The sequence below is a fragment of the Propithecus coquereli genome, unplaced genomic scaffold, assembly GCF_000956105.1.
Source record: "Propithecus coquereli isolate 6110/MARCELLA unplaced genomic scaffold, Pcoq_1.0 Scaffold11, whole genome shotgun sequence".
Classification (NCBI taxonomy): Eukaryota; Metazoa; Chordata; class Mammalia; order Primates; family Indriidae; genus Propithecus; species Propithecus coquereli.
In genome coordinates this window covers 8,903,748-8,916,971 of record NW_012134969.1, presented here as the reverse complement: position 1 = coordinate 8,916,971, position 13,224 = coordinate 8,903,748, and the positions used below count along the sequence as shown (strand labels likewise).

Below are 13,224 nucleotides of genomic sequence, written 5' to 3'. Positions count from 1 at the left end.
AAATTTTTGTTTTTAAAATGGTAAAATTGGATTTAATGATTTGATATCTCAAACTTAAAATATTCTACTTACAAAAAAAAAGGAGAATGTGGGGATAGAATAAATGATGTTGATAATTGTTAAAGCTGGATCATGGATACACAAGGGTTCATTATGCTCTTCTCTCTACTTTTACTATTTTCCACAATAAAAAAAGCTTTTAAATAAAATTATAATTCTAGATAAAAAAAATACCAGAATGGAAGGTTTTCAGTGGTTATTTACATTGTGCTTGTCACATTTGGGAAGAAGGAAGAAATATTGAGCAACTTTGGAATTTGTTAGATCAATTTGTAGGTAGTATATAAAAGCTAACTATTAAAAGAAAATAAATATAATCTATATCCTCAAAATTAGAATAGAGGGAAAAAAGTAATATAAAAAAGTTTGTCAACCTAACAAAAGGCTAGGAAAAAAAGGGGAAAAAGCAAATGAGAAACGATAGTAAACAGAAAACCAAAATGATATGGCAGAGTGAAACCTGAATATGTCAACAATTACAATGAATTTTACTAAATTAAGCTAATTAAAAGAGTATCACATGACAAGGAGCACATCAACCAGCTACATGCACATTATAAAAAACACACCATAATGAAACCACAAAGAAATGATGAAAGTAAAAGAATAGAAAAATACATGTCATAAAAATAATATAAATTGAAGAATTATAGAAGTTGGAATAGCAATATCAGTATCAGATAAAACAGAATTTAAGGCATACAGCATTAAAGGGACACTTTACCAAATTAATATAACAATCATAAATTAGAACATAGCTTCTACATATTTAAAGTATATCGGAAAGGAAATAGAATTATGAGGAAAAATCATCAAAATCACAAACATAGTTGCAGATTTTAATACACCTCTATCAGGAAATGATAAAGGAAAAAAAAAAGGCTACAGACCACTTTAACAAAAAAAGTTTAAGCTTAATGTAATAGATAATTACATAGAATATATGTACTCCCAAAATAGTAAGAATATGCATTTGTAACAGGTATAAAATTGACCCTGTGCTCAATAGTAAAAGGAGTCCCAATGAATTTTTTAAAAATCATTAAAATTCAGATGATGGTTTCTGTCCAAAATGCAAATAAATTAGAAATCCTGATTTTTTAAAAAAGTGATTTAAAAAATATACCAGTCAGAAACTTAAAACTTGAATCATACTATTAAGAAAATGAATAAGAAAACTCAAACAGTGAGAAAATATTGGCAAAGTAGGTATCTGACAAAGAACTGGTAGCAAGGATGTATGAATAATTCCCCAAACTCAAAAAATATAAAGACACCACTACATACCCATTAGATTGGCAAAAAATGTTAAGACTGACCATACTAAGTGTTGGCAAAGATGTAAACTAACTAGAACTCACATACTGTGTGTGGAAATGTAAAATGGCATAACCACTTTAAAAAACAGTTTGGCAATTTCTTAAAAACTTAAATATTCACCTGCCATGCAGCTCAGCCATTCCACACCTAGATATTTACCCATGCATGAGAAATAAAAACTTATGTCCACACAAAGACATGTACATAAATATTCGTAGCAGCTTTATTTATAATAGCCAAAATATTGGAGGCAACACAATGTATTGTATGCTTGAAAATTTCTAAGAGTAGATGTTAAGTGTTCTCACCAAAATAAATGATAAGTATGTAAGGTAATGCATGTATTAATTAGCTTGATTTAGCCATTCCACAATGTATAGATATTTCAAAACATCATGTTGTATACCATAAATATACATAATTTTTATTGCCAGCTAAAAAATAATTTTTTGAAAAAGGTTCATAATCACAAAGAGGGCAATTCCCATAATTTAATCAACAAACGTGACGTCATTCCTACCAAAATCCCAATAAAGTTTCTCATGACACTTTACAAGAGTATGCAAAGATGTATATGATGAGTAACCGGCAACAATGGCTAAGATAATTTTGAAGAACAAGGTGTGGAGACTAAAAGAACGTGTGGGTACCAGCCTTACCAGATATCAAAATGTATGACAAAGCCAGAGTAATTAAGACAGAATATCAGTGCTGAAAATATATAAAACAACGTACTGTAGAATCGGAGAAGAACCTTAGCCAGGTTTCTCTGGGCTATCTTCTGTTTTAACAACAGCATTTTAACTTTCTACCAGTGCTTGATTTCGGTGTCTGCACATGACCTACTTACGTATCATCATCATCAGATCTTGGATCTAGTTGTTCCTGAGCTACTTCAATGCCAGAGGCCACATCCACCTTCCCTTCCTCTTCTTTAGGAAGCCATTGTCTTAATGTTCCCACTGTTAACGAAATGACAGAGATATTAAAGCATCCCAGCCTATACACCCAATGAGGAGTATATACCCAAAACTCTATAGTGAATGTCAACCATAGGGTAAACCTTTTAATCATTTCCACTAAAACAGAGAATAAGACAGGGATGACAACTGATACCCAACTATTCAGCATTGTTCTGAAGGTAGCAGGCAACACAACCAGGCAAGAAAAAGAAGTGGGGTGAGAGGAAGCACAGAGACAAAATACCCCTACTTTGGGGGGCAGATGCTTTGATTGTATAAAAACTTTAAGAAAATCTGCATGTAAAAACTTGAGATTTGTCAGAATTGGACCACTCTTCTTTTCCACTGTTTCTATAAAGTATCCAGCTCGTGGCTAGGCTTCATCATTAACGCCTGCAGAGAAAACCCAAAGCACACATGCGCAACTTCTTTTTTTCATTTTTGCATTTATTCTTGTTATTAAAAGTGTACTTTTTTTCTCTTGGGAAAAGGGTTAGACTGAAGATAGCACAATATTTCATTCCTTTATAGCAGTCAGATTCCCTCGACTACTTCAAGATTCCACCAATTATAAGATGTACTTTTGGCCGGGCGCGGTGGCTCACACCTGTAATCCTAGCACTCTGGGAGGCCGAGGCGGGAGGATTGTTTGAACTCAGGAGTTCGAGACCAGCCTAAGCAAGAGCAAGACCCCCATCTCTACTAAAAATAGAAAGAAATTGGCCAAACAACTAAAAATGAAAAAAATTAGCTGGGCATGGTGCCACGTGCCTGTAGTCCCAGCTACCTGGGAGGCTGAGGCAGGAGGATCGCTTGAGCTCAAGAGTTTGAGGTTGCTGTGAGCTAGGCTGATGCCACAGCACTTGCCCCAGGCAAGAGAGTGAGACTCTGTCTCAAAAAAAAAAAATAAGATGTACTTTTATTTTATATACCAATCACAAATAAAATGTTCCCAATAAACTGACACAATGTTTTCTTAGTCTTTAGAGCACATGACAGATTTCCTTCTTTTTTAAGGCTGAATAATATTCTACTGTATGTATATACCACATTTTCTTTACCCATTCATCCATCAATGAACATTTAGGTTGTTTCTACATCTTGGCTATTGTGAATACTGCTGCAGTGAACATGGGTGTGCAAAAATATCTCTTCAAGGCCGGGCGCGGTGGCTCACGCCTGTAATCCTAGCACTCTGGGAGGCTGAGGCGGGCGGATCGTTTGAGCTCAGGAGTTGGAGACCAGCCTGAGCAAGAGCGAGACCCCGTCTCTACTAAAAATAGAAAGAAATTAATCGGACAGCTAAAAATATATAGAAAAAATTAGCCGGGCATGGTGGCGCATGCCTGTAGTCCCAGCTACTCGGGAGGCTGAGGCAGAAGGATTGCTTGAGCCCAGGAGTGTGAGGTTGCTGTGAGCTAGGCTGACGCCACAGCACTCACTCTAGCCCGGGCAAAAGAGTGAGACTCTGTCTCAAAAAAAAAAAAAAAAATCTCTTCAAAACCCTGTTTTCAATTCTTTTGGATATATACCCAGAAGCTGGCTTGCTGGATCATATGGTAGTTCTATTTTTGAGTCTTTGAGGAACCTCCATACTGTTTTCCACAGCAGCTGGATCATTTTGCAATACTATCAACGGAGCACAAGGGTTACGATTATTCCACATCCTTGCCAACACTTATTTTCTGTCATCTTTTATAGGGGTCATTGCAATGGGTGTGAGGTAATATCTGATTGTGGTGTTGATTTGCATTTCCCTGATGATTACTGATGTTGGGCATCTTTTCATATGCTTGTGAAGGAGCACAGGGAATTTCACCCCCAAATACAACTCCTTTGTATAAAGAGTATTTTGAATTCAAGGCCCTTACAGATCAATAGGCATTGGAAGGGGCTTCCCCTCTATCTGCATAAAACCAGACGGATCCATCAAAAAGAACAATTGCCTTTCTGCTCCCTCCCAATGTTAAAGATAATAATAACTGTCTCTCAGGTTAATTTAATTTCCAAAGAGAATCATTTACAAGTCAGTTTCCCCCATCCATTCATTCTCCCAAGTATCTACTATTCATCCTCCTTAGTAAACAGAATTATCTATATTCCTCATCTCCCTCTCCTCTTTCAAATGAGGATATATAAACTTCTGAATCCCACTGGGATATTGGGTAATCACTCTGTGATTCTCCCTGTGTGCATGGTAAATAAATTTGTAATCTCTTTCTTTTATCAATCTGCCTTATTGTGAGTTGATCTTTCAGTGAAACTTCTAGGGGCGAAGGGGAAATTTTCCTTCTTTCCCACATTGGCGTTGATGTCTGGGTCTTTTTTTAAAAATATAATTTCAACCTTAATGCAGTCAAAGGCATTGTTGAGAGAGATTTTTCTTAAAAGAATCTGCAATAGAACTAAAAGAATTCACAAAAAAAGCTAAAAATGCTGGTTTCTTAACCTGGCTTTACAATGATGTAGAGCTAGCCTGGTTTGGACTTCTACTTTGAGAATTTTGCTAAATATGTCTGTATCTTTTAACTTTTGCAGAATAATAAACTACCATATAACTTAGTGACTTAGTAAGCATTTATTTAGGTCACAATTCTGCCATTAGGCGATTTGGGCTGAGCACAGCTAGGTGGCCCTTCTGGTCTCAGCTGAGTCCCCTCATACATCTGCCGTCACGTGCTAGGCTAGCTGGAGGCTTGCTGGTCTAGGATGGCCTAACTTGGGATGGCTTATCTCTGCTCCCCATGGTCTCTCATGTTCTAGCAGGTCAACTCAGGTAGTTGAGAGCTGGACAGGATTCCAAAAGAAAGGGCAGAAGCTCACAAGGCTCCTTGAATATACAGACCTAGCACACTACCACTTCCATCGCATTCTACTGGCCTAAGAAAATCACATGGCCAGTCCAATTTCAAGGGGGTAAGGAAAAAACTCTTCCTAATGATGGAGCCGCAAAGTTATATCACAAAGGGCATGGATACAAATGAAGAGTAAAGAACTATGATTATTTTTGCAATCTACCATAATATACCTCTCCCATGCATAATCTACAATTATCTGGTTACTAGGGATTAAAAGAGCATTTCACTTTAGTCTCCAGGGAGAAAATCTCTACCCACTGACACCCATTCTACAAGTGTTAATGTTAATTGGGGCTCAGGCATGACATATATCAAGACTACTGCCTGGACTACAGTGATTATAAAACACCATGGACTGTATGCTGCATCCCAACTTCAGAAACATTAAAAAGGGAAGGAGGGTGCATCTCAGAATTGGTGTATTTCCAGGAAACTGAGGCACAGAAAGGTTAAATGAACCAGGCAGCTATGGCTGGGTGAGGGAGCAGTCACATACTCTGTGTTCTCAGAAAGATGTTGTGAAAGTGTCAGAGAACCTCCCTTGCTGCAGTCAAGCCAAACCAGTTCCTGTTGCCCCAGCCCCCGATGGCCATTTGAAAGAAACATTGGACAGAGACTTCTGGTTTGGGGCTTGGAAACCACCTAATCAGGGATAGACTATTTTGACCAATCAGGACTGAACAAGTTTGAATCCTTCATTTGCATAAATGGGCCCGATTGAGAACCAGGGCAAGAACATTCCCTATTTAAGCCAAGCCCTCCCTTTGTCCTTTGGGGAGCACACTTTCACTGGTACTGAAGGCTGTGCCTCCCCAATCTGCAGATTGTTTTTTTATAGAAAATAAAGCTCTCCCTTTTTTCTCTGCAGATCTTGTAGTATTTTATTAACAGACTGAATGACTGTGTAATTCTCAGAGGCAGCTAACAGAGAAAAGACAAGGAGACAGTAGACAAACTTGAGGACTTAGAGAAAGCTTATTAGAATTTTTTTGGATTAAACAGAAGCATATCAATGAAGTTACAGGCTTTCATTCATTCATTCATTCAAAAACCACTTATTCAGAATCTACTACATTCCAGACATCTTTGCAAAGCCCAGTCTGGTAGGGTAGGGGGAAAGTAGGGAGAAAACATGACAGGAATGCACAGATGAGGCCACGCAGGCCCCAAGCTTCCTCCACTCCACCCCTTACAGATGATGCTTTATCCCCAGATAGCAGGGAGCCGCTGACTACACTGCAGCAGTTAGAAGGTACTGGAACGAGGCTCAAAGGCAGCATCTCTGCCTCTCTGTCTGTCTCTCCTCCTAAGTTTTAAACAACGGTGTGTCCATGGAGATAAGTAATAATGCCAAAGGACTTCATATCCTCAGGGACTCTGGCCCCTTCTACTGCTCCTAGATTTCAGTCAAACTGGCCTTCTCAGTCACCAGCACCCATCTGCCCTCTGCAAGACCGTCCTTCACATGGTCCTCCCCACCTAAAATGCTCGTCTCAACAAAATCCTGTACATTTTTTAAGAGTCGATTAGACAGCTGGAATTTCAGATTCCCCCTTTCTTGGGCTTCACAAACTGGCTGACCCACTCTTTGGTAATTATTTAGGTACCTCTCTTGCATTATTCTTAACATTATATATATATTGTTTAGAGACAGGGTCTCAATATGTCCCCCAGGCTGGAGTGCAGTGGTGCGATCATAGCTCACTGCAGCCTCCAACTGCTGGCTCAAGCGATCCTCCTGCCTCAGCCTCCAGAGTAGCTGGGACTACAGGTGCACACCACCACGCGTGGATAATGTCATATATATATTTTTGTAGTGCTATTTAACTTGGTAAGCATTTATCAGCCTTTGTGACTGCCTAGTTTCTTAGTTTATCTCCTTTTGCCTCACATCTCCACAATGCGAGGCCCCAAGCCTCACACCTGTGCAGATGCTTGTTGAATCTCTGCCTGCCTGCAGTGGCTTTTCTTGTGGCACTTCACACCCGAATACCTGACAGAACCAAATTCCCATTGTGATTTGAATTCCCTAAAACGTTAGAAAATGACGGTTGGCTTCCCTTAAAGTAAACAAAAGCAGAATCTTGTTAAAAATTGGAGACCAAAAAAAAAAAACCCCTCAAACTATATTATGACATATTTTTATTGCCCATAGGATAGTAATTTGAGGCCACTGAATAGCTGTCAGAAATCAACTGTGTCAGGTAGAGCTAAGCAATACTAGATCTTCAGCTACAAAGCCACTAGTCCCACTTAACTTTTCATCAGTTGTCAGCTGATTACATTAAAGAAAATTACACTGCTCTCCTTGGAAGCTCACGTCTTTTGTTACCAGCATTTGGAACAGGCTTGGACAAAGCAAATCAGTGTCTGAAAGGGCTAGATATCTTCCCAATTCTCTCTCCAGGCTGAAGGTATTTTTATCCCCTTTCTGCATTTGCAAATCTTTGACAAAGTTCCTCTGGGGACTGGTCATGTTTTTAAAAATAAACTACATACCAAATTCTCCTTCACTGGCAGAAAATGAGCTACTCGTTAGATGTGCCGCAGCCAAAACACTCATTAAAGTTCCTGGCGCCTCATGCCGCCACTGTTTTCTATTTTCTGGAATGCCTTCGATCACAATAACTTGCCCATCTGAAGAGGAAACTTTGTTATAGAAAATAAAAATGCTTCTTTATTTGAGTTTTTACAAGATTACAGAACGTTAGAACCTTGGAGGTAACCTAATCCCACACTTTTCATTTTATTAATAAAGAAACTGAGATATAGAAAAATTTAGTGACTTATTGTCACATAGCTCATGGGTAGAAGAGTCATTTATTGCTTTGTAAACTGGCTTTTTTGGTGTGATAAATTTTCTATTCTATTTACTTATTCCAAGTTGGGTTTTCCCTCCATTGTCTTATTGAATTACAAGTCAATTCACACACCTATCATTACTTATTTCAGTGCTATACTGACATATTTCAACTTTCATCACAGGTACAGGTATAAATTTTAGCTCTCAGCCCCATGTTATCAAGAGGAACATAGGAAATAAGCAATAAAAATCTTTACCACCTGTGAAAATAACACCCAGAGGTGGGAGGATGCTATGAGCCCCCTAAGGAAAGGCTATGTCAGAATTTCAAATCGAAACAAAGGAATTTAGTTTGAAAATATCATCAAATCCTAAACACTTCTAACATTTAAATAGTGCATTAGCTTACAAAACAACTTATATATATATATATCTTTGCACTGTTAGCTCCCTAAATCTCGTAGGCATAGCTATTCTCTTTTCTTTCTTTTTAGAGACAGGATCTCACTCTATCACCCGGGCTGGAGTACAGTGGCATGATCATGGCTCACTATAACTTCAAATTCCTGGGCATAAGTGATCCTCCCTGCCTCAGCCTCCCGAGTAGCTGGGACTACAGATACGCGCCACCACGCCCAGCTAATTCTTTTATTTTTGTTTTGTTGAGACAGAGTCTCACTATATTGCCCGGGCTGATCTTGCACTCCTGGCTTCAAACAATCCTTCTGCCTCGACCTTCCAAAGCAGTGGGATTACAGGTGTGAGCCAATGCACCTGGCCTAGCTCTTCTTTTAATTCTAATTTTATTGGTGAAAAAAAATGACCCTCTGCAAAATAGCAAGGGAGCTGTCAAACTGGCGTTGGAAGGTAAATCAAGTCGCCTGCCCTTTCTTGTGCGTTCTCCCTCACTTTAAGAAGGTGGCCTCCTGAATTTGCCCTCCTTTACATCTGGTGGCTAGGGTGGTCATTGGTCTAGGATAATTAGCAGGCAAGTCTCTCTGGGGGTAGGGGGAAACCAAAACAATGTCTTTGAAAGGTGTTTGATACAAAATCTGCAGGGATTGTACTGAGAAGCAGGACTATCACATCAGGATGCGCAACACAGCCGTGTCAGGGCCTCGGTCTTCCCTTGCTGACAACTGATGCTAGTTGACCACATACTCACCATCAGGCATGGTGGAGCAGGTGGAGGTGACGTCGGCCACTGCCATCATCCGCAGCAGAGTCTGAGGTGCTCCTCTATCCCACTGCCCCCTGTTTTCTGCAGCAACAGCATCGTGCATGGAAAACCCTGAGTGTAAGGAATAACTCATTAATTCAACAGCAGCCAAAGTGTTGACTAACTTAGGAACCCACAGGTCTATCAGCTGGTAAGTTCAAACCAGAGAATGACCACCCTCGTTCTAACATAGATCATAACTTATAAGAATGAAATTATAAACAGGTGTAAAATTGTTTCGCTTTTATTATTAACGTTTGATTGACTAGCCCATATAGCTAAATGCTAAAGAAATATTAGTGACACAAATGGACAAATTCCTTGAGGCATCTATGAGAACTTTTACTTAAATTAGTTTCTGCAGAAATGCAATCTGTTCCATTTTCTTAATTTAAAAAATAACTTGTATTATCTTTTTCTTTATTACTGTTTTCAGTATAGAAAATTTCAAAATCTGATAAGTAGCAGAAAATAAAAATCACCTATAATCTCACTGTCCAGAGACTATTAAAATTTCAATTTTTTCCCCTCCATACAGTTTTTGCTTTGTTTTGAAACAAAAATTCGGCCACATACTACATACCCTCTCATTACTTGCTTTTTTCAATCAGCTACATGTCATATCCAGGCCATTAAATATTCTTCTGTACAACCATTCTAAAGCAAACACAGTATTCTGTCTCATGAATGTATTGTAATGTAACTAATTCTTTTTTGCTGGATTTTTAGGTTGCTAGTGACTTTTCACTATTATATATAATGCTATTGTATAATTACTTCATTTATAGCTGAATTTTTGCGGACATTCATGATTATGTACCCTAGATAAATTATTGAAAATGACACTTCTGGGAGCTAGTATTATTTGCTTTACCAAAGCTTTTCATTGTTAATTTATTATGTGATTTTTTTTATGTATTTTGAAAAGCTAGCTCTTGCCAATTAAAAAATTTTTTTTACCTATATTTTCTTTTACTTCATTTCTAATGTATAACTTTTTACATATAAACTCTTTGATTTGGGGGGGAATTTGTTTCATTGTATTAAATAGCATAGTATATAGGGTCTGATTTCACAGTGTTTCCCAAATTGTTAACAAATTGGCCCACTAGCATTTATTTGAATACTCCTTCCTTTTCCCACTGACTTGTAATGTCACTGTTAGCACGCACTGAATTATGATACCTACTGGGGTTTGTTTCTAAACTCTCTCTTCTTCCCACTGCTTTCTCTATTCTGGTGCTACTATCATATTGTTTCAATGACTATAATTTCTATGCTATATTGCGATGTTTGGAAGGGTAAAGTGCCCCTTTACTGTTCTTCTTTTTCAAAATTTTTTGGCTAGTTAAGAAACTTCAAGATTATCCAATCTTCCAAGATCTCCCCACACCAGAAAAAAATAAATCCTATTGTGATTTTGATTAAAATTGCCATAAATTCATATATTTTTTTGGAAAGAATATTTCCAATACATAGCACTGTTATTTCTCTCCATTTATTCAAGTGGTCTTTAAATACCTCAGTTAGGTTTTACAGTTTTCTTCATATGCCCTGCACAATTCTTGTTCAGTTTATTTGTAAGTGAATACACACACACACACACACACACACACACACACACATTTGCTATTGTTACTGTAAGTGAGATCTGAAGACCAACTGGGGAAAACATTTGCAATATGTATTACAGGCAAAGGTTTGATTTAAATCAGTCCTACCAAGAAAAAAACAAATATGCTATTTTCAGTAGAGAAATGAATGAAGGCCATATAAGGGCTCCTGGGCGGCCGCATCCCACCCCCATCACCTGGCCTTTCTCTTTCAGTTGATGCTGCCAACTCCTGTGCCTTCTTCGTGAAATCTCCTCCTCCAGTTTCACCCTCTCCTGATTCTTTCTCCACTTTTTTACATAGTGCTAGCGTACTTTCCTAAGCTCCATCTGCTTCTCGCTCTAGCCCCTCTGCACAGGTATCTTGAGCATCAGCAAGGTTTAAATACCATGGATATGCTAAAGCCGCCGAACTATATCTTTAGCCCTGATGTGCCCAGGCCTTAAGTCTGACACAGGTGGTACCTTCTAAACATCTCCAGCTGATGCTCATAGAGACCTAAACCTCAATATGTTCCAAACTTAGATCACTATGTTACCTCTACTGAGCGCCCTCTATATGCTGCGTATTTGGTTGGGGACAGCTTTGTGCATCCGAACTAGGAAACTGGGAGTGTCCTCAAGCCCCTTCTCCTCCTCAAGCCCCACACTCAGCGCCTATTCTCCCTGCCCTGCTCTGGCTCATGCACCTGTCATTTCCCACCTGGATTATTCTCCTGCTTCAGCCTTGACCCTGCCGCCATCCTTCACTCTGCAGCCAGCACGATCTTCTTCAATTGCAAATATGATTTAATCCACCACCCACGCAGGATAAGGCCCAAGCTCCGGGGCATGCCACACCCTGGAGGAGTGGGGACCCCTGACTCTCCATCCAGCTCCCACTCCAACAATGATTAACATTTCAGGCTCAGAAAACATGTTCTGTGTCTCCTTTCTTTTGCTTGTGACACTTCTGTAATATTGAGGGCAGGGTCCAGGTTTCGTTCATCTTTGAGCTCCCTGCCACCAAGCACAGTCTGCGGCATAAGAAAACCCTCAATAAAATGCCTGCTGAGTTGAATGAGAACTTTTCAAGAGGGAAATGAGGCAAAGGATATTCTAGGAAGAGGAAAGTGAGCCCAGCCAGCTGTGCAAATGCTCACATAGCTATAAGAGAACATGGGGGCGCCAGCAGGCTGTGTGGGTCCCCTCATCACTGGAAAGAAAGAAGAAGGCTGGGGCAGAAAAGGGGGTCACTGCAGGATCAGGCCACACAGTGTTAAATGTGATACTATGTGGAACGGATCTTATCAAAGCAAATCTGAGCAGAGTAATAATATGACAAGATAAATTTAGCAACCAGTCAGAGAATGAAGGACAAATATTAGAGAAAAGGAGGTCACATAAGAGAATAAGGCAATACAGTGGGGGAAAGGCAAAGGGAAAATTAAGAGAACAGCATTTATTAAGCAACTAATATGTGCCAGGTACTTTATATGTGAATCTCACTTTAGTCATCACAACAACCCTGTGTGGTTATTACTACTACTGTTATCCCCTGTTCCTAAGAGGAAACTGAGATTCAGGGCATTGGAGTAACTTGTGAAACAAAGGTCACACGACCAGAAAGTGGCAGTGCCAGCTGGGATTCAAACTCCCATCTGTCTCCAAAGCCCACACATTAACTACCACGCCACACTGCTGACGCTGTGATGACAGAGCCACAAACCAGCGGCAGAAGAGATGAAGGAGGAGGAAGACTCCGAGACATCTCAGAGTAGGAACCACCCTGGGGGTGCACCCTGGGGATGGCATTGACCAAAACAAAGGGTCATCGGGAAGGAAGGGTGCAGAAGAGCTCGATTTTACACATGCTGAGTTGGAGATGCTGGCGGCACTTGTCCATGGAGCTTTCCAGGGGACGATGAGAAAGACTGGTGAGTGTGGAGCTCCTGGGAGAAGCTGAAGCTACGGGAGGGAGCAGGTGACACTGCCAAAGTGCAGAGCAGGAGCAGAGGGCTGGGTCTCAGGGAGTGTGGACACCCCAGATGTCCTGCGGATGGGCAGGAGAAGAGGGACTGAGTTTCTGTCCAGCTAGGGGAAAGCAGAGAGGGTCAGGTGACAGCAGAGCCACAGCAGACAGTGGGGACAGAGTTCGAGATGGATTGCTAAGTAAGCAGTTCCTTCTCATCTACAGCTTTCAGGGGACACATACCTGCTTCTGGGCAACAGAGTTTTTCAAAAGCTTTGTCTGTATAATCTTCATGTTCCTTTACACGTTCATATTCCTTAAACCTCATGCGGTCCTCGAAGGCCAAAGCTTCATTTAGTATATCCATTGCCTAAATCAATCCCACAGTGTTTCATGAGAACACATATTTTGAAAAAAATATTTTAAAATATTCTATGTT

The 13,224-nt window shown here is 39.8% G+C and overlaps 1 protein-coding gene across 1 annotated transcript in view; it reads right to left on the bottom strand.

The window, feature by feature from the left end:
* Window positions 1–9,148: 9,148 nt before the first annotated feature.
* Window positions 9,149–13,224, bottom strand: part of NEK5 (NIMA-related kinase 5) — a 48,213-nt gene continuing 44,137 nt past the window's right edge. The window contains exons 19-20 of the mRNA XM_012648401.1: window positions 13,029–13,155; window positions 9,149–9,294 (exon numbers count right to left, since the gene is read on the bottom strand). Of these exons, the coding sequence (XP_012503855.1) occupies window positions 9,149–9,294; window positions 13,029–13,155 (273 nt within the window). The remainder of the gene's footprint in view (window positions 9,295–13,028; window positions 13,156–13,224) is intronic.